The sequence below is a fragment of the Glycine max genome, chromosome 9, assembly GCF_000004515.6.
Source record: "Glycine max cultivar Williams 82 chromosome 9, Glycine_max_v4.0, whole genome shotgun sequence".
Taxonomy (NCBI): domain Eukaryota; kingdom Viridiplantae; phylum Streptophyta; class Magnoliopsida; order Fabales; family Fabaceae; genus Glycine; species Glycine max.
Window position 1 is genome coordinate 44896177 of NC_038245.2, and position 22843 is coordinate 44919019.

The 22843-nt window shown below is 33.4% G+C and overlaps 2 protein-coding genes across 5 annotated transcripts; both read left to right on the forward strand.

Moving 5' to 3' along the window:
• Positions 1 to 3846: 3846 nt before the first annotated feature.
• On the forward strand, positions 3847 to 7628 carry LOC100786600 (probable LRR receptor-like serine/threonine-protein kinase At3g47570). Its single transcript, XM_014762326.2, has 2 exons — positions 3847 to 6653; positions 6774 to 7628. Exons 1-2 carry the CDS (start codon positions 3956 to 3958, stop codon positions 7142 to 7144), a joined length of 3069 nt encoding a protein of 1022 aa, XP_014617812.1. The 5' UTR covers positions 3847 to 3955; the 3' UTR covers positions 7145 to 7628.
• Positions 7629 to 15440: 7812 nt separating this feature from the next.
• Positions 15441 to 22730, forward strand: LOC100778067 (rop guanine nucleotide exchange factor 14). Of its 4 annotated transcripts, none has more exons than XM_006587598.4 (8): positions 15441 to 15595; positions 16637 to 16877; positions 19540 to 19926; positions 20171 to 20325; positions 20415 to 20489; positions 20581 to 20850; positions 21122 to 21472; positions 22255 to 22730. In XM_006587598.4, the coding sequence occupies exons 2-8, from the start codon at positions 16802 to 16804 to the stop codon at positions 22630 to 22632; spliced, it is 1692 nt and encodes a 563-aa protein (XP_006587661.1). In that variant the 5' UTR covers positions 15441 to 15595; positions 16637 to 16801; the 3' UTR covers positions 22633 to 22730. The 4 variants fall into 4 exon arrangements, with proteins under 4 accessions (XP_006587661.1, XP_006587663.1, XP_006587662.1 ...); XM_006587600.4 differs by having other exon boundaries at positions 19587 to 19926; XM_006587599.4 differs by having other exon boundaries at positions 19597 to 19926.
• Positions 22731 to 22843: the final 113 nt, after the last annotated feature.

Consider the following 22843-nt stretch of genomic DNA (forward strand, 5'->3'; position numbering starts at 1 on the left):
ATGTGATTCTAATATTTTAACATGTGTATTGCATAAAACGAATAATGTTTAAATAATTGAAATGTATGATAAATAACTATCTCTTAATATATAAATTATATTTTGCATTTACAATGGATGACGAATTTTTTTTTCTCATGTTAATTTGTCTTTTGCTCTCAACTCATATGAAGCGGTCACTTCCAAATTGTACTGTATGTGTTCATATTTTCACTTTCAAGAGCATCTTTCTTCACACTGCGTCTTTAGACCAGTAGTATTCGGGTTCTTAATTAACTATCTACGTAACAATATCAAGAAATCTGGTGTTTGAGTTAGAGGGTCAGTAGTTGAATCAAAAATTAGTAATTGGTCAGTAGTTGAATCAAAAATTAGTAATTGGTCTGATTTGATTCTATATATATATATTAAAAAAATTTAATATTATATATATATCTATTGTATGTAAATATATAAGTAATATTATTTAAAAAAAGTTCATTCATATTATAAAATTTAAAATAACAATTAAAGTATTAAAGTTGATAACACAAGTTTACAAATAATAATTTAATAACACAATTCTTCAAGTCTTGAGTTATTTTTTGACGCGTTTTTTTTTTGTTAATTTTTTACGTGAAACGAATTTTAAAAACTGACCTAGGTCGTCGGATTTATCCTGGCCGGGTTTGGCCGTTTCAATAACCAAATTGATACAGTAATGCCACTAGGTCCTAGTTGGACCGGTCTGACTAACCGGGTCAGAACGGATTTTTAAATTATCAACAGTATATAATGATATACGATGGATTCTTGTGGCTTTCACTTTTCTTTAAACATTTACCCCTTTAACCGTGCTTGAAAACTAATCCTACACTCCTTATATCATAACTGAATTTTTGCTTTTCACATTTTCCTGTAAAATAAAATTACATACAGGATACATACTCTCATTTTGTATTTATCACCAAGCGTCTAGATCAACTAGCACAAAATTATTTCATGGGTATGCAAAGTATAAACTCTCATTTTACTTTCTAAAGTCTTGTGTATGTAACTGCCTTAAATATTTAGAAGAAGAATTTTCGTTGATAATAATCCTTTGCGACTCAAACAAGATTGTCTTTAAGTGCAAGATATGAAATATTTATGTTCTACATAAAAAAATCTCATTTTATATTTAATTCCTCCTTTTCTCTCTATTTTATTTTTAAAAATGTAGAAAGGCATGGAATGTCGTCTCTTTCCGCATGTGTATATAATTTAATTGCTTCTGAACTATGAATGATGAAATATATGACTTATTTGTAAGTGGGCAAATTCTATTTGTTTGATTTGGTCATTGTGTTGTTGTTGTTTATATATATAATGATGGTCTGGTGTTGTTGCATATATCACGTTAATATCCTGCTATTGGAATGGAAATTAAAATAATAGAAAATGGATGTAATTAAGAAAATGAATGTTAGGGTTGTGCTAGCTATCTCCTTGTGAATGCTCCCGAGGTTGGATCTGTTATTATTTAAGAATGATTGCCGACTCCTATTTTACTTTTTGTCTTCTTTTTTTTTTATATTATTGGTGATTCGGTGAATAAGTACTTGTAGATAGAGTTTGGCAACTTAGCTACATTCTTTGTTTACCACTAGATTGTGTTTGTTTTAATGGGCGATTTCTGAAATATATATGTTTGTTTTGGGATTGTACGCACAATCTGATTTGATGAAGTGTTAAAAGATTATTATGATATGTATCAAAATACTTTCCCTTAGTGGAAACTTGCTTGGATCGTAATTCTTTATGTATGACGACAGAAATCCTCAAATGCGATTCCTTGATGGTTGTATTAAACAAAATCTGTGTCTGCTAAGACAATGATAATAACCTGGAAAGTACGAGCTTGAAAATGATATGCCGCGTTTTTGCTTTGCAACAGTGTTAAATGAAGATCGTGATTATATGGACCATCTCCTTGATCAAGAGCAGTGCTGATTATATTATTATAATCGGTACGAGTAGCAAATAAGTTAGTCCAATCCAAAGTTAAAAGGCTAATTTAAATATTTGATGATAAGTTCACAAAGTAACGCACCTAGGCTCACTGATAATTCTATTTTGTCAAGTTTATCCAATACTATTATGAAAAGGGTTAACAATATTAAAAGTGAAAGGTTTTATATATAAGAAAATGTCAGCATATGCTTTCCATCATAAATTTCAATATTGTAATCTCATCATAATTTTAATAAAAAAATTATTGATTAATATTTTAAGGCTTAAATATGTTTTGGTCTCTATAAATATTTGCTAGTTACGTTTAGTCCCTAATAAATTTTTGCTTCGTGATGGGTCCCTAATATTTGAAAAGTTTTGTCTGAGATTCTTGCTCTTAGTTGAAATCCGTTATATGCTTATGTGGTTGTTAAGTGACCACGCATATATGTCACGTGTACTTTTTGTCTGACTGAGATTACACTTAGGATTTTTTATATAAAAAAGTAAAAAATGACATCATTTTATTGCGTGGTTTCAATCTTTTTGTTTATTTGTTTTCCTTAGCCCCTTTGCCATCACATAATCATTCTTCAACATCCCTCTATGTTTTCACACAATCTATTATAGTTTCTTCTATACCTTCCTTGTGGATCTATCACTATGACTTCCTCACTCATGAAGATCCAAGGCGAACAGGTCCTTCCCGACGATTTTCAAGACCTTTCAATCAATTTTACATTTTTAAATCAAACTAAGTCAACTCACAACTCAAGAAATTCACATAGATAAGGTTTATAAGAGAACACATCAAAACAGTTTCATGGGTAGAACAGGGTCAATTGAACCTTACCCCAAAACGCAATTCTACTCAGTCCAATGCGTAGAGCACGAAAAACTGAATGGGGTAGTGGTGCTGGGACTTGTCGTCGATGTTTTGTAGTCGCGAGCTCTTTCCGCAAATCCTTACTTCCATGGTTGTCTCCTCTTGTTCTCCCTTCTCCATGGTCACCACCAACCCAACCACCGACCATTGTTAGTGCCGCCAATCACGCCGTTACCAGCCACTGCTTGCGCCATCGCCACCCGCCATCACCAACTTCTCTCTGTATCTCTCTCACACTTGGGCCTCAAACCCACTTGTGTGTTGTAGGTGAAGAGAAGAGAAGGAGATGATGAAAACAAAGAGGAGGGTTTTCTTTGGGGAAGGGGGTCCATGAGTGATTTTTGAGAGAAGGAGATTTGTTGTCGCCACGGAAGAGAAGGAAAAAGAAGAAAATGGATTGGTGTTAATTTTTGTGTTGTTGTCGTGGGATTTCAAGGAAGGAATAAGGTGGGTCCATTTGATCCAAGACACAACGTCGACTTTGCTGTCACCACGATCTGTAACTGTTGGATTGGGAGATCCAAATCGGTCTTATTTTGGGGTTTTGGATAAGCAGCGACGATGTGGAGCTGGAGGAGTGAGTCAGGAACTGGTGGGGGTGGTTTGAGGGGTTTTGGAAAAATAGTCGTAGCTATATCGTTTTTTACTTCTTTTTTCTTTTTTAAAAAAATCCTAGTCAGACAAAAATCACATCTGACATGCATGTGTGATTTGTTAACGATCACGTAAGTAGATAACGAATTCTAACTAACGGTAAGGACTTGGAACAAAACTTTTAAAATATTAGAGACCCATCACAAAGCAAAAATTTATTAGGAATCAAACACAAAAAACAAATATTTATCAGGAACCAAAACTATATTTTAACGAATATATTTAGAAGTAAGACGCATATGTTATTTACCTAATCCTATTGGGCATTAAAATTCAAATTAATTCCCAGCATGCCAGAACTCTACTATTTAAGTCCATCCTGTGTCAGAGGCAATAATCAAACTGTTATACCCTTTTCTAACAAAAGACAATTATTCTGATCATCCCAGGTATATACCTACCCAAAGCATTTCCACAATCTAACACCCTTTCACTCTAAACCAAATGGACACTTTTTTTCTCCTGGTACCTCCATTTGGGTCTGTAGCATGCCTTCCCATGCTTGTTCTCTTTATTATTAACTCCTTCTTGTGTGTCCCAAACACAACTGCTTCTATATTAGGAAACCAGAGCGACCATTTGGTGTTGCTCAAATTCATGGGATCAATATCAAATGACCCTCATCAAATCTTTGCCTCATGGAATAGTTCCACCCATTTTTGTAAGTGGCGTGGAGTTACATGCAATCCCATGTATCAAAGAGTTACACAGTTGAATCTTGAAGGAAACAACTTGCAAGGATTCATATCACCTCATTTAGGAAATCTCTCTTTCCTAACAAGTCTTAACCTTGGAAACAACAGCTTCAGTGGTAAAATTCCACAAGAACTGGGTCGGTTGTTACAATTACAAAACTTATCTCTCACCAATAACTCCTTGGAAGGAGAAATTCCTACAAACTTGACAAGTTGCTCTAATCTCAAAGTGTTACACTTATCTGGTAACAATTTGATTGGCAAAATACCAATTGAAATTGGCTCTCTTCGAAAGCTCCAAGCAATGAGCCTTGGAGTAAACAATTTAACCGGAGCAATCCCATCTTCCATAGGGAATCTTTCATCCCTCATTTCTCTCTCAATCGGTGTTAATTACTTGGAGGGCAACCTTCCACAAGAAATTTGCCACCTCAAAAACCTGGCATTGATATCAGTGCATGTCAACAAGCTGATAGGTACATTTCCTTCTTGTCTTTTCAATATGTCATGTCTTACCACAATCTCAGCAGCAGACAATCAATTCAATGGCTCTCTCCCGCCAAACATGTTCCACACTCTCCCTAATCTCCGAGAATTTCTAGTTGGCGGGAATCATTTTTCAGCTCCACTTCCAACTTCCATTACAAATGCTTCAATCCTACAAACACTTGATGTTGGTAAAAACCAGTTGGTGGGCCAAGTGCCAAGTCTAGGAAAGCTACAACACCTTTGGTTCCTAAGCTTGTATTACAACAACTTAGGTGACAATTCAACAAAGGACTTGGAGTTTTTAAAATCCTTGGCCAATTGTAGCAAGTTGCAAGTGGTTTCGATTTCCTATAATAATTTTGGAGGTAGTTTGCCAAATTCTGTGGGAAATTTATCCACCCAACTCAGTCAACTATATCTTGGGGGTAATCAAATATCAGGAAAAATTCCTGCAGAATTAGGAAATCTAGTTAGCTTAACTATCTTAACCATGGAAATTAACCACTTTGAAGGAAGTATTCCAGCCAATTTTGGGAAGTTTCAGAAGTTACAAAGGTTGGAATTGAGTAGAAACAAACTGTCAGGAGATATGCCAAATTTTATAGGCAACCTTACTCAGTTGTATTTTTTGGGCATAGCAGAAAATGTGTTAGAAGGAAAGATTCCTCCAAGTATAGGAAACTGTCAAAAGTTGCAATACCTTAACCTTTATAACAACAACCTTAGAGGAAGCATACCTTCAGAGGTTTTTAGCCTTTTCTCGTTAACAAACTTGTTGGACTTGTCAAAAAATTCAATGAGTGGAAGTCTACCTGATGAAGTGGGCCGGTTAAAAAATATTGGGAGGATGGCTCTATCTGAAAATAATTTGTCTGGTGACATTCCTGAAACCATTGGAGACTGCATAAGCTTGGAGTACCTTTTACTGCAAGGGAATTCGTTTGATGGAGTCATACCATCCTCATTGGCTTCACTCAAAGGTCTTCGAGTATTAGACATATCACGAAATCGTCTGGTTGGATCAATTCCTAAGGATCTGCAGAAAATTTCTTTCTTGGAATACTTCAATGCATCCTTTAACATGTTGGAGGGTGAAGTACCAATGGAAGGTGTCTTTGGGAATGCAAGTGAGTTAGCAGTGATTGGGAACAACAAGCTATGTGGGGGTGTTTCAGAGCTGCATCTACCACCATGCCTTATCAAAGGTAAGAAATCTGCAATACACCTGAATTTCATGTCCATAACAATGATGATAGTTAGTGTGGTTGCTTTTCTTCTCATACTTCCAGTTATCTACTGGATGAGGAAAAGAAACGAGAAAAAAACATCATTTGATTTGCCAATAATTGACCAAATGAGTAAGATTTCCTACCAGAACCTACACCATGGAACTGATGGGTTCTCAGTTAAAAACTTGGTAGGATCTGGGAACTTTGGCTTTGTATACAAAGGGACTATTGAGTTAGAAGGAAATGATGTTGTTGCCATAAAGGTGCTAAACCTTCAAAAGAAGGGAGCTCAAAAGAGTTTCATTGCGGAATGTAATGCATTGAAAAATGTTAGGCATCGAAACTTGGTTAAGATTTTAACATGTTGTTCTAGCATAGATCACAGAGGCCAAGAATTCAAAGCTCTAGTTTTTGAGTATATGACAAATGGAAGCTTAGAAAGATGGTTGCATCCAGAAACAGAAATTGCAAATCATACTTTCTCATTGAGCCTTGACCAAAGGTTGAATATTATCATCGATGTTGCTTCTGCATTTCATTATCTTCACCATGAATGTGAGCAAGCTATCATTCATTGTGATTTGAAGCCAAGCAATGTTCTTCTTGATGATTGCTTGGTAGCTCATGTGAGTGACTTTGGTTTAGCGAGAAGGCTCTCATCTATTGCAGTTTCTCCAAAGCAAACTAGCACTATTGAAATAAAGGGAACAATTGGTTATGCTCCTCCAGGTATACTTTTGAATTAAGTTGTGAAATCTTGAGCTTTTATTTTTTGATATTTTACTTTTATGTTATGACGATTAATTTGGATATATATTCATATTAACCAACGTGTGCATTACGTTTCAGAATATGGAATGGGTTCAGAGGTGTCTACGGAAGGCGACTTGTATAGCTTTGGAATTCTGGTTTTGGAAATGTTAACTGGAAGAAGACCAACTGATGAAATGTTTGAAGATGGTCATAATCTCCATAACTATGTCAACATTTCAATTCCACACAACCTTTCCCAGATTGTGGACCCGACTATTCTCCCTAAGGAATTAAAGCAGGCTTCAAATTACCAAAACCTGAACCCTATGCATCTTGAAGTAGAAAAATGTCTACTTTCCCTTTTTAGGATTGCTCTTGCTTGTTCAAAGGAGTCACCAAAAGAAAGAATGAGTATGGTTGATGTCACTAGGGAGCTCAATCTGATCAAAAGTTCCTTTTCATCATGAAAGATCAATTGAGGTTGGCTACATGACAACCACAAAGTACAAAATGTAAATGTATAAATTATACACTACCATATTGTTACCAATTAATGCTGGAAGAAGTTTCTTATCCTTTCCTTCTTCATGATGCATGTTGTTTTTTTTTTTTCCTTTTTAATGTTTTTCCTGTAGAAGTTTTTTTTTTTTTAGTGTATGTAGCAGCTAGTCACTTAGTCTAACTTACATGTATTTCATTTAAAAGCAAGCAGAATACCATTTTGATTATGAATGCAACTATAAGCTTCTGCTACTGCTGTTGAAGAAATAGAAAGTAAGAAATCAGAGAATGCAAACAAGAAGGACCGAGATATATATGTTATTGTTACTCCTCGTACGAACATTTATTTTTTCTAACAATCGCTCTAGTGTGCAAATATTTTATCCATTTGTTTTCTTTTTACAATGACACACTTGTCGCATGATCACCATCAACTCTAAAAGAAATCAGTCAAGATATAAGAACCATTTGATGCAATCATGACATAAAATTATAATAACAAATAAACTCAAATATATTTTTGATATTTAATAAATATTTAAGGTTTAAATATAATGGAAATTCTTAAAATATATTCGAACTTAGTCATTTTAAAAAAAAATTGTTTTTCGTTGGGTACTTAAAATTTTTCAGAGATATCTCTGTGATGACGTGTGAAACACATAACTGATACATGTGTGACCACTGTACTCCTCCATTACCGATCGACTGTGTTCTCCCTTCATTTCAAAACCACCCACTGAATATTTTTTAGAATTAAGACAAGATTCGAAAAAGGGAGACCAACGATTAAACACCATGCTCATCCAACCGTTCAAACCCATGTATGCTTTTTCAATTCTTAAAAGAAAATGATTCAAATCACAACCAGCGAGCAATTTCAATGTTTTTGCTGGAATTTTTTCCTAAAAATCCAATCCACACCAACAAGCAATGTTCAACACGCACCACAAATCAAACCTACGAACCATCGTAGCTATCACAAGCTACTGAGATCGAAAGGGGAAAATACAATAATCGAATAAGAAAAAAAGAAAGACAAAAAACATCAAGAACGCCCACTTGAAAAAACCTAGATCTGAACACTCGCTTGCCATTCGCGAATGCAACAACTACAAAGCATTTCGTGGTGGCTTGAAAGTTTGGCACGACGGAGGAGCTAGTTTAACAGTGAGAACAAGCATCATTTTCATTAGTGACTGTAACATTTGCAGTAACATCTTGCAACATGTCCTCCTTTATCATCGAATTTTCCGGTGTAGACTCGTCATCCCATAACAACCCTTTAAGCTCCTTATGCACCACTGTGTAGCGATTGGGTAGAAGGTAATCAGGTGCATCAGGTCCACCGAAACCATCATAGATCCCACGAAAACCCAACCGTGTTCCTCAGACACCACAACATGAACACAATCCACCCCTGCTTTCCCTGCGCCCATTGAAGATTTTGATTCTCCATCGAATCATTGTCCTCCAAACTCCCCTCGCTGCTCAAATTCACGCTCAGATTCCCGTTATGCTTCTCTGCCGCTGTCACTGTCACCACCACCATCCACTCCAGTTCCTTCACCACTACGCCCTTGATCGGAGCCACAATTGAATATATATATATATATATATATATATATATATATATATATATATATATATATATATATATATATTGATCATCAATATATATTTTCCATGCACCGTGCTTAGAACAGAAAACGTGGGTTTACTATGACACAGGCCACAAATACGCTAACATACATTAAATTTGTCCACGTTAATTTGATGTTTGTGTAGGTAACCCGTCTAACACGTGGAGGATTTGTTTTTGCTGCACGCATGAAGCACACAATCTGTGACTCGCTCGGGCTAGTCCAATTTCTCACCATGGTGGGTGAGATTGCAAGAGGTGCTCCTATATCACCGTTCCCTGTATGGCAAAGAGAACTATTCAATGCAAGAGACGCACCAAGAATCACTTATGCACACCACGAATATGATGAAATCAAACATTTCAACAACAAACAATCAAGGGACTTTGACCAAATGGCCCACGAGTCATTTTTCTACGGCCCCAAAGAGATTGCAACCCTTCGGAATCACCTTCCACCTAAGGAGAGAGAATTGTTTGCGACACCCAACATATTTCCCATAAACTATTTTATAAAATAATTAATATTGTTATGTATATCAATACAATTTTTAATATTTAATGTACATATAAATTTACATAATAATTTTTATGATAATTAATTTTTATCTAATAATTAATTTATTTATATATATAAATTGTAAATAAAAATCATAGGTTTAATAAAAATTTATCTATAAAAAAAATATTAAATTTGTTTAATTATTAATTGTTGTAATAAACATTTAAATACATCATTCAATTAAATATCATATTTGTTTAATTTTCAATTACTGTAATAAACTTTCAAATACATCATTAAATTAAATATCAAATTCTTTTAACTATTAATTATTGTAATAAACATCTAAATACAATATTTAGTTAAATATCAAATTTGTTTAATTATCAAATTTTGTAAATAAATTAAATGTATACAAAAATCTAAATAAATTATAATTTTTAAAAAATTCAAAACATATGGATTGCCAGTCCGTATGTTTTGAAAAAAAAATATGCACCTCTTCTTCTCCGGTGATGAAAAACCACCGAACTTCACCGTATATCCATAAACAACGCACATGCACCACTAACGACAACAAATACTCACAAAAGGACGATAACGGAAACAAGTTACACTAAGGGAGTATAATTTTTTTTTTTAAAAAAAGGCATTGTAGAAATGAAAAATTTAATATGCTATTTATAATAAAAAAATACCCAGTTTTAGTATTTTAAAAAACTGCTGGGTGTACCAACAAAAATATGGGTGCCCCAAACAACTCCCAGTGATGAAAGGTGACAAGCCCACTATCTCATTGGGCTCAAGCCCAAGTGCTACGGTGCGGCATTTCCACAAAGGGTGCCATGACAATGCCTTTGGGGTGTTGCTAGGTGCATCCAACACTTAAGGTGAAATGACAAAAATATTCTTAATCCGTAAGCCATTTAAGTTGATCCGTAAGCTTTTTACGGATCAAGTTGATCCGTAAGCTTTTTACGAATCAAGTTGATCCGTAAGACTTCTACGGATCAAATTGATCTGTATTGTTCCGTAAAAGGCTTACAAATCAAGTTGATCCGTATCAACCTTACGGATCAACTTGATCCCTACGATTTATGGACCACCCTCACACACACCCATCACAAATGCAAAAAAAGCGTAGGGGCAGTTTTGGTATTTTAATAAAATGCTGGGTGCACCTAACAATATCCATGCCTTTGCCTTCCCAATCACGCTTTCCAAGGCTGGACTTTTGTGCCAAAGCCCATTGGAGAATGCATTGGGCTTAATAAAAAAGGAAAAGGCCTAAATGAGTGCGGAGTACGTGAGTTCTGTGGTGGATCTTATGGTTCTCAAGGGTCGGCCCAAGTATAAGATAAAAGGAAATTACCTTATTGGGATACTTCTCATGTGAGGTTCTATAATGTGGATTTTGGGTGGGGAAGTCCTAGCTACGGAGGACCTGCAGGGGCTATACCTTTTGTTAGCTTTTATGGACGGTTTAGAGATAGTGAAGGTGAGGATTGGGTTGTAGTGCCAATTTTGTTGCCACACCATGTCATGAAGAAGTTCCTCTTTGAACTAGTGAAGATCACAGTGAGGTCCCTGTGAACTTGTGTGCAACAAAATGGCAAATAGGTCCATGTTGTAACACTGCTGTTATGATAAAGGAAAAGTGAGAGCAACACACTTTAAAATAATGTTACTTAGAGCCGGCCTGCTTTAGATTTAAAATAAGTAACATTTTAAACAATAAAAATATGATTAAAATAAGAGTTTAATTTTGATTGTTAGTTTTATATTATTAATCAATCAGAAATCATAATAAATATAATTTTTAAAATAATTTTTATAAAAATCAACAAACTTGTAATGCAATGTTTTTATATTATATATTTTTACTAATTTTTTGCTATAACACTTCGAGTTTTAATTAGAAACATTAAAATTTAAAATATTTTATATTTAACTTTATCTTACAAAGCATGGTACTGTACTGATAATTTGTAGAAGAATTATCATGTTCCTGTGCTTTCTTGTCACGAGAGAGACAACCAATCTGGCAATCTGTGATGGAATGGCGTTGCCTTTAGATGCTATGTGCATGTGAAGCATTTGCTTTTTTCAAAAACCTTCTTTGAAATTGATACGATTCAGGTATTGAGACATGTGAATTTGACTATATATATGTAATGGTACCAAGCTCTCATGTATGAATTTTTCCTCCTAAAAGAAAGTCAAAGGATTGGCCGAATTCTAAATATGCCGCACGTTTGTGTCAATGTGAAGTTAGGCAGGTTTAATTGGTGTCGATGCATGTGAATAGGAAATACATATGCTAAGTGTTGCAGAGTGCTCAAAGCTTTTTTTTCATTTGGTTGAAAGAGAAATGGTAGCACTCTTTTAAATAATCCTCCATTGATTGAATTTTTTTCAAAACACAATTTTGGGTAAATCTTACTTTGCATTGAGTCTCTCTTCTATTTTTAATTTTTTATAGTTTCAATAAGTTTTAATTAATAGAAAAATATGTATTAAAAAGAGTGTGTTACTGTTTATTAGCACTCCTCAAGATAAAAGAGAATATCCTCTCACATCTACCGTGTTGTATTTTTTACAGCAAGAATATTTTTTTTCTTCTAATGTGCAAGATTTGACAACGTTACAACCACAAAGTATACTAACAAATTTTTTATGAATATGATTCCTTAGTATTTGAGAGCTGAGAGCTTTGAACTATTGGTAAATGCCACCACACTTTCTATCATGAACTTAAAATAGACAGTAAGCGAAACATGACAATAAGTATAATAAATTGATAATACTAGAAATTTTAGCATGGAATACGTCAAATCCTCGATATGAATAAGGAAAACCTACAGGACCCATAAACGACTTAAACTTTTGCTATAATTATAATGGAAATGCATATCAAACAATAATAATGTATTTTCAAATTGCAGATAAAATCCTCACAAATTGCTCTTAATTAGTATTGTAACTCACATAATATTTGTACCATGGTGGGTTTTTTTTTTTTTTTTTACTGAATTGTACCATGGTGTTTGATCTTCACAATTACAGCCGATTAACATTAGAGTAAATTTTGAGGTTAAACGGAAAATGTTTTCATGTAGTAACGCATGGATAAAAGGTTGTTCCTTGGTTGTACAAATGACTATTGTCCCATATTTTATGCCCCTACATTGAAACATCAAAATCCAAGAAGAGGCACCATATATAATCCCCATGTTCTTCTATCAGTTTTATCCCAAGCACAAGGATAGTACATAGCAAAATGGAGACAAAATGTAGTGGTGGTGGGGTTGCCAATTATATGATATACAGTAGGGCATGCAATTAACTTCTTAAGCTTTTTGTTTCTTAGCATAGCAAGTGTGTGATGATAGGAATAGGAGCGGCAAAGGCAAGCTACTTTGGTGCCACTTCCAAAAGGAGACAAATTAGATACAGCCACTTCATAATCGATCCCCATTTTCCTAACAGCTAGCTGCACGCAATAGAATGAATGTTGGCCCTGCTCCCTAGTTTCTACTTGGTGGTCCTTTTACTAGAAAACATAGCATTTCTAGTTAATTTTTTTAGGTTTTGTAAAATTCTAGTTCGGAATTTTTATCTAGCACAATTTCTTTTTCTTTTTAGTTTTTCTATGTACTTTTGTAAATCTAGGTTTGGTAATAAAAATATATAAACTTCAAGAAAATACTAATATTTATATTATCAAGATATTTGTACCAAACATTGCCCATAACTTATAACAAGAATAATTATACATCATGCTCAATTTCTGAGAGTGATTGTATTTTTTTTTAATCTTTATCAACATTGGTACAAAGTATTTAATATTAAAAACACTGACTTATTTTTATCAAATATCCTAAACACCTATAAAACAAATATTTTTTTAAAAAATATAATTGATTTTATACTCAAAATCAAAATTCAAACATGGAATCGGATCACTTGATTGATGGAGATATTCTGGCTCTGCTGCATACTAGCATATATGCCACCCTTTTGGTGAATAGTATAATGAGAGTTCAAATTAAGAGACAGGAGCCCTAAGTACCGGCGCTTTTCATGGAACTGAAATGGGGGAATTAAGTGAAAATAAGGGCATAGGACTGCAGGCGCATCTCTAATTTCATGGCACATAGGCTTTGACAAATGACAACTATCCCTACTAATATACCATGTTTTAAGTTTGAATTCTGAACTTTTATTTAACTATTTAGATTCGTTCCCAGTGTTTGAACAATAATGATGATTAACATCAGTGTTAATTTCATAACATCTAGTTCTATTTCTTACACGTGAATCTAGCTTGTTTGTTTAGTTATATATTGAATGGAGACGATGGATCCTAAAGTCAATAACTTGAATCAGGCACGTGAACTTCTTAAAAAAGAAATCGTTGGTTTGAAACTTCTTAGATAATAACTACTGTTATTTATCAATGTATTCTGGCTATAAATTATTTGATGTAAAAAAAATAAATAGAGTTATAGTTTTCTTTAACAGCAAAAGCAAGAGAGGGAATAAATCGTTAATTAGTTTTCTTCCTTCTACCATTTGGTACTTTTATTTTTGCATATTTTCTCATTTATTAGGGACATTTTTGTCAAGCAAATAAAGAAAAAAAAGTTTTAACTTTCTTTTTTACCAAATAATTTTAAAAAATTATGTCACTTTTTACTTCTTTTTTTCTCTTTCCTTTAAGTTACTTCCCTAGACCAAACACGTAATTAGTTCTCATTTTTTTCTCATAATTTAGTGCACGAATAAATTAAACAAAGTCTCCACCACAAAATAAATTAGTGTTAATTTAGTCATTTTTTTATAATTTATAGAAGGGAGAATATAATTAGACATAAAAGTTAAAATTAAGAATCTTTAACAAGATTTGCGTTGTATCCAAACTTGCTCGACTCGAATGTGCCAATGCTAACTAATGATTACAATTAAAAAGCCTTTTTTCAATTTCCATTCACCCTTCCAAAATTCCTTACAAATAGTAATAAAAAACCATCAATTGTATTAAAAAAAATCACCACAAAATTATAAGAGATATTTATACAAAACACAAAAGTAAAACAAAAATACTAAAGCTATAAAATTTCTACAAATGCTACTCATATAGTAGTTTGAACCACTCAAATGACTTTCTAATTCACTATAATTATAGCACAACATCATATTTATCGGTTAACAATAGAAATTACCTCGTCTAGTAAAGACAAAGACGAGAGAAAAATATTTTATATGCAAAGACATTTGTCAATATTTTTTTACTAGGATCCACCCATATGACCCACCATCCTTTAGCCATGATTAGAGGAATCTCAAGGAAGGGAGGGTCATCATTGGAACAACCCCAACAAGAACAGTAAAAGTATAGTATTTCTTACACAAAATCAGTTTATTCCATAGATTTCATTTCTCGATGGAAGGCCTGATCCGATTCTTCTTTTCCCATTTTTCAATTTTAAAACTCTAATGATTATGTGTCTACGATAAAAAGGATAGATTACTTTCTTCTAATTTCATATTTTTTATTATTTTATCATTAACTTCTCCTAAAATTAAAGTAAAATATTATAATTAAGGTAAATAAATCTAAAAATAAGAGAAGAAGAACTTCACCAGAAAAATAAGAGAAGAAAGTTTAGTTATATAAAAAAAGAGAATTTCATAATAATTAATAAAAGAATAAAGAAACTTGTTAAAAAAAATGCAAAAAGTATACTAAAGTAAAATATATTATACCCTATAAAAAAATAGCATATAAAGAAAGTTTAGTTATATAAAAAAAGAGAATTTCATAATAAAAGAATAAAGAAACTTGTTAAAAAAATGCAAAAAGTATACTAAAGTAAAATATAATATACCCTATAAAAAAATAGTAGAAAAGTGCATTTAGCTATAATGCAGGGAGTAGTGACTATAGGAACAAGTTTAATTTGAAAATTGAAATGAAAATCTTGATTATGAGAAGATGATTTCCAACTTAAGGATGATCTTGATAGATAGGGCTCACAATCCAAACCGCAGAAAGGGAACCGGGCCCCACTACATTCAACGGCCCAAAATAGTTACTCTCTTTCTCTCTCTCTCTTTGCTATTAAACACGCACACTCCATTTCCATTGCTAGTTTCTCTCTCCAGCTCCAACCTCACTCTGCTTCTCCTTCTCTCATACTCCCTGTACGGTGCCATTGCTCTTTGCTTATGCTCGCCATCGCCATTCACCAAACAACAATGCCATCCCAGGTACGTTAACATTGCCGTTATAGGAACCTCTTCTGTTTTCACTTTCAACACATGTTAGAACTAATTAGAACCAAATATTTCCTTCTTTTTTTTTCCCCCCTAATTTTTCAACTCACCTTTCTTCTTATTGGATCTTCCTCAATCCTCACTTTCGTTTATAAAAAGAAACCTTCTTTTGATTATCTGCGTGACCCTTGTTTTTACTTTTCAGAAGACCATCCTCTCTTACTTTTTTGACCATCTCTTCGTAAAGTTACTATAACTAACGCCTTTTACTTCACTCCACCCCAGTGCTCTTTTAGTATTATTTCCCCCCCTTATGATTAATTAATTATTAGTTCTGATTACTTTGTAATTAAGTAATTATGCTCAACGTCCATCTATTCTTTGTTTCTTATCTCATAATGTATAATAATACGTATGTTTATACCGTATAACATGGCCCGTAATTTATGATACTTTGAGTAAGAAAATAGGGGGTGGATATATACGTGTAGCCGATGAATCACACAAGAAAGTTCATTTTCATTTTTTTTAATTAAATAAAAAAAATAATCCTCTTTTTTGCGGGATTCAAACCAGTTAGTTCTAGTCGGATCAAGATATCATTGCTGCTAAATGTGATTTTTGCTTTTATTAAAAGAGGTATATTATTAATATAATTTCTTCCAATATTATTATAATAGTATCTTTTTATCTCGTTTATGACTTTAATTATTTTATTTCAATTTTTTTTAGAGATGTTCAAATTTTCTCTCTGTTTTATCTCTTTTGTTGTAAAACAAATTGTGTGAAAAGAGATCTAAGTCAGTTGATTGAGGAGCATGTGTGCTTTAGTTCCATTCCTACTTATAAAAAAAAAACAAATTGTGTAAACTCATGGAATAGTATAATTTTTCTTTCTAAAATTTCTGGACATTATAGTGGAAGTTATTTCAAGCGTGACTTGGTGGTACGTCAAATTAAATGCTTAGGAATGGTAGAGGTGACACTGGTGGACCATGTTGTCCTCAGCCTGCATTAATCTCGAAATTTTATCAGGTGTGGGCATAATGTGAGTGTTGAAAATGGCTTAGAGTAATGTTTTGTGATATTGTTGGTGAAAGAGTCAAGTAAAGAGTTATTGAAGCCGCAGTGAGTCAGTGCCTTTGTCCTCAATCAAACACTGATACAGTGGAGTAGTAAAGAGGCAAGAAATTGAAGGGGATGTTGATGATGAGAAAAAGACTAGCATGCTGCACAAGGGAAAAGAAATTTAGCATCGATCATGATGAGCAAGAAAGTAAGTTCATACTAGTCAAACTCTCACTCTGTTTATGTGCTTTTTTTACCATTGATTTGGCTGAGTAATTTTAAAGATTTTTTATGATTAAAACTGTAAAATTAACTTCAACAAATTAGACTGTAAAAATTGTGTAAACGATATTAACAAAATAAAATAAAATAAATTTATTTACGATAAGTATGGTTTGCCATTGGATCTAAGTAAATGCCGGTGTTATAAATATTTGTAGAATTGATAAATATACATGTTGATATGACTACCATTTAATAAATTTTGTGAAAGGAAACTTGGTATCATAACTTATGCTTTATTTCAACCCTGGTCAGAAATACCCATTTTCAGAGTAGGTAGTTATTTTCTGGTTGTTGCGGTCATGTGTGTGAACCAACGAAAGGAACTTCCATATTTTCAAATTTTGTATGCTGATCAATTATTGCCACGTTCTTCTTGAAAATGCCACAAGCTAAACGATAAACAGTAGTCTTCACTTATTCCACTTGAATTTTGGTTATCGATTATTTATTGTTAATCCTGAAATTTAAGTCAAACTTAGCACATTGAGCTTTGAAAAATTCCAATCTTTTCGTACTATTTATGATATAAATAAGACTAACATTGTTGAGCTTTCTCTGTCCTTTTATTTTCCCCTTTTCCTAAACAAGATGGTGGAATCCCACAATTTGAACCATTTGCTTTGTTCCATTATTTTAGATGTGACATGGGTCTTGTTTTGGTTTTGAGCAATTGTGACGGTGTTAGAAGAATTGAATGAATAATGTGAAGTTTTGGGGCGTGGAGTGTGATAAAATCACAGAAATTGTGGTGGTTATCTTTCTCAATCTCAAATATTAAATCTGAATCTGAACATCTTTGACCGACATGTTTGTTGACCATGGGCCACAGGGAGTGATGTTATTTAACTACTAGCTGTGCCACTCTTCTTGATAGATAGGTGCTGACAAATTGAAGTAAATGGGTGCAGAGTGGGGATGCACATTGCACCATGTATTCATTGCCCTACTTTGGCCCTCAGAAAGAAAGAATTTAAAATATTTTTCCAGCGGTTTAGATGTGATTCTTTTGTGGGGATTCTCTTACATATCTTTTGAGGCATTTTTGTCCTTAGCTTTAATTCGATGCCGCTGATGTTCTATCCTGTCATAGCCACAATAGCCTCGGAAGCTTTTCTGTTCTGTTCGAATCTTTGCCGTGCAAACCCTGGCTCATTTTGGTTAGTTTACAAGTACATACATATAATATTACAAGACATGGATATGATACTACATGGACACGGAAATATAATAAATCTTAAAAAATTATAGGACCCGACTTTAATATATATAAATTTAATAATTTAAAGTGAACATTTTTTGAGAAAAATTTAAAGTGAACATAATCACAAGAGATTTCATGTTTCAAAAATAAGCATAAATCATCATAAATATGAAATATAAAAAGCTACCCGATTATTATGGTAAATATTTTATTGTGTGGATCACTAGTATGATGTAACTCATAGTGATCTTATTCAATTTGAGTTAAATGCTTGAAGGGTGAAGTTTGCTGCTCATTCAAGTCGATTAAATAGGCTCTTCTTCAGAAATCTGAATTTAAATTCGACTCCGTTATCTTATTGAAGGGTTGATGCGTTATTATTGTTCAGAAAACAAGCTGAAACATCTTATTCTGAACTCATGTTGTATTGCCAAACGCCAAAATGAAAAATTAAAAATTAAAAAAAAAGGTTCGCTGATGACACTTGCATGTGACAATGTATGCTTCATTATCCATTATATTAATATAGAGTTCAGGACAGATTTGAGTGATGGCTGTGCCCTTCTCTTAATGTTATCGCCTTGTTGGTGAGAGATCTACCATGCATTTTTAAAGACTCTTAAGACAATAATATATAGTGGATAATAAAGACTAAAAAAAATCAAAAGTTTATCAGCACTCAACTTGTCATGTGCTTTAGATATTATGTATTGGGCTATAAACAAATATGACTTTTGGCAAAAATAACATATATTCTGGTCAGCAAATCTTGCAATAGGTCACATTAATTTGCTATGAGGAGGATCTGCAGTTGCAGTGATACTTAACCTTGGGCGAAGGCATAAATTTTTTATACAAACTAGGAAGTTAACGATATCCGTGACAGAGATACGGTGGAATCTCAATTATTCATTCTCCGTGATACAATTAATTCTTAACCATTAGAGATAGTTATTTATTTATTTATTTAAATTTGGAGTCTTTGAGTATTTATGAATTACATTTTTAGATGTGTCGAGTGGAACTACTTGAGAATAACAAAAGCAAATAATTTAGATTTTTATTTCCGATGTAGCTTGTATATGCGTGTAGATATGGAAGAATTCAGAAAAAAAATATTATCACTTAATTGAAGTTATGTACCAATACCAATGTGACAATTTATATTTGGGTTTTAATTGTAAAATGCTGTTTATTCATATGCTACTTTTGGATGTTTGCCTGCATTGCTGATTTGTCAAATGGCAGAGGGAATATATTCTTGCATTATTTTGAAAATAACAGGGGGATTTCATTTTTTCCACATGTAAATTGTAATATTGTTAAATTTAAGTATAGCACCTTTTGAAATCATAGTTTTAATGTATAAAATGGAATTTTAAAGGGATTATGACATATAACGGCCTTGAGAGTTGCATGCTGAATAACCAGTCTTATGAAGATGAGAGCAGAACAAGTAGAGGAGATGAATGCATAACTGATTCATTTGATGACGACGACTCCAGTTGTTCCTCCAGCAAAGATGCTTTTGGATCATTCTCTTCAAAATGTTTGACAATGAAAAGGGATGATAAAGGACTTGAAGAATGGGAACTCTCAGAAAGTCCTCAACATTTTTGTGTCAAAGAGAAGCCTTATGCTATCCAACATTCAGATATTGAAGCCATGAAAGAAAATTTTTCAAAGCTTTTACTAGGTGAAGATGTTACAGGAGGAACTAAGGGCCTCAGTACAGCTTTGGCACTGTCTAATGCCATCACAAATCTATCAGGTCTGCTCTAACTCCATTTTACAAATTACAACTATCTGGTTTTGGTTCCTTTAAAAATTACATGAAAGTGGTGAAGTTTATCACAAAAAAGGAATGACTTGTAATGCTTTTATGATACTCTTCTAAACCTTATATATAATCATAAAATTTCACTTGCAAGAGTAAATGGCTGTTTCTTATTCATTTCTCTTTTTTCTTCTGGTTTTATTTTTAAGGAATCTAAGTACTTAATGATCATATGCAGTGTCCGTTTTTGGTGAGCTGTGGAAATTGGAACCACTATCTGAAGAAAGGAAGAGAAAATGGCAGAGAGAAATGGACTGGTTATTGTCTCCTACCAACTATATGGTCGAGCTAGTTCCTGCTAAGCAAAGCAGTTCCAATGGTGGGATTTTTGAGGTATTTTTCATTTGAGCTATGATATGAAAGGATGGACTATTTTTAACATCATATTGCAATAAAATAAGAGAGTCATTTTCTTCAAACAGATAATGACCCCAAAAGCTCGTGCAGACATCCACATGAATCTTCCAGCACTCCAGAAGTTGGACTCTATGCTTATTGTATGTCACATTGTGGTCTTTTTTTCTCATCAAAATTTGGAACTTTGTTTCAACTGACTTACTAGGCTACTACATCATTTTTGGTTGACAGGAGGCACTAGATTCAATGATAAATACGGAGTTTTGGTATGCAGAGGGAGGAAACCGGGCAGAAGGGAGGGACACAGATGCACAGCATAGCAAAAGATGGTGGCTTCCATCACCCCAAGTACCAAAAAGTGGTCTTTCTGATACTGAAAGAAAGAGGCTACTTCATCACGGTAGGTTGGTACGCCAAGTATTCAAGGCTGCCAAAGCTATCAATGAAAGTGTGTTGCTTGAAATGCCTGTGCCAGCTATTATTAAGGATGCACTTGCAAAGGTGATAATCTTGTAATGTTGAGTAACTTCATTCTGAATTGAATTGAAACTATGTACATTTTATCCTGAGCAACTTTAAGGTTAAGGAATTTAATTGTTGACACTGAATATAACTCCTGAACAAGAAAATTGCATCTTTTGATAACTTGACCATGAGGAACTTTTCATTCTCAGCTTAAGAACATCATAGAAATCATAATCAAATGGTACACTTTGATAAATTAAATTGTGATCTTCATTGCATCATTACTATATCTGCCTCTATGTTGCAGTCTGGAAAGACAAACCTTGGACATGAATTGCACAAGGTTTTGACAGCTAAATCAAGCTCTGGAGAAGACATGCTTAAATATCTCAACTTGAAATCTAAAAATCTTGTCCTTGAGACTGTTAATAGACTGGAAGCTGCTATATTCTCATGGAAAGAGAGAATTTCGGAACAAGTTAGTGGCAAATCCCCTGTTCGATCCTCCTGGTCGCCTTTTGTTAAGGATCCTATGTCAGAGGTTGATAAACTGGAGTTATTATTGGACCGTGCAGAAACACTACTACAGCTGATTAAAATCAGATATCCAAACCTTCCTCAAACATTTCTGGATGCTACCAAAGTTCAATATGGCAAGGTGAGTTTTTTTGTAATGCATTTCATTAATTATTCTGACTGGAGAAGACACACTAATGGTCTGTTTGATTCCCTTTCCTGTTTTTGGTTTTATAAACTGTTTTTTAAAACAGTTGCATACCATCCAGCAATGAATTTTCTTGTCTAAAATCTATTATGTTTTGAAAATTGATTCCAAAACAAATGTTAAAAAAAAAACAGCATTTCAAAAAAAAAAAAAACACAAGAGCAGCTTAGAGATGTTTTTTCATTATCTTCTGTTATAATCGTATTCAACCTCTCCCTTTTCAGTTTTTGATTTTAAAAACTGTTTTTTTTTTAAAAAAGTTCATACTACCAAGTGCTCAATTTCTTATCTAAAATCTGAAAAGTTTTGAAAATTGTTTCGAAAACAAATGTTTTAAAAATAAAGAAACAAAACAGCTTAGAGGTGTTTACTCATCGTCTTCTTCTGTTTTCATCTTGTTCAACCTCTCTCTCAATTCCACACTCTTTTCGTGCCTTGTACCACCCTCCACCAATTATTTGAACAACCTTATTTAATTGTATTTTTGAAAATTAAACAGGTTTCAAAAATAGAAATCAAAGTATCAAGCACACTGTAAGGTTTCATAAATCTCTTTGTTTTAGGTTTTATGATATTTGCTTCATTTACCCTCCTGCCTACCCCCAAAAAACTGAAAAATCCTATTCGTTGAGGCATAAAAGTTTTTCATTATTCAAGTTGTGAGATTTCTGGCATAAATTCAGTGTTAATATGTTTTTCTTTTACGGTTTCCATAGGATATTGGACATTCCATTTTGGAAGCATATTCCAGAGTTCTTGGAAATTTAGCCTTCAGCATACTGTCTAGAATAGGAGATATATTGCAGGAGGATTCTTTAAGCAATCCTAATTCACCTGTGGCGATAAAATGCTCTCCTGGGATTAATCTCTCTCAAACTTGGGAGGTCAGTTCACATATCAAGCAGTCCTTACTTGATAAGATCAACAAGGCAGATCGGCAATATTGTAACTCTAGCTGCTATAGTACTTCTGATTTAGAACTTCCATCTATTGATATAAAATCCAGCTCTGTAATAGCTACACCAAACAGGAGTACTGTCTGGTGCATTAGTAGAGAGGCTTGTAAAAGTGTGTCTCCTCTAAATTCTCCATAGTAGCTTATGTTTGGCCACTTTTGTAAATGTTATTGTTATTACTACATGGCATGCTTAGTAAGAAAAGAAGCAAACTGATAGGTTTGCCTTCCCATAAATTTTGGTTGGCTTTATAACTAACTATGCACAATCCTTGATCATATATTGTGGTTTTAACAGATCATATATTACGTGTTACTACGAAAATAATTTCTATACTCCTATTTTCTCA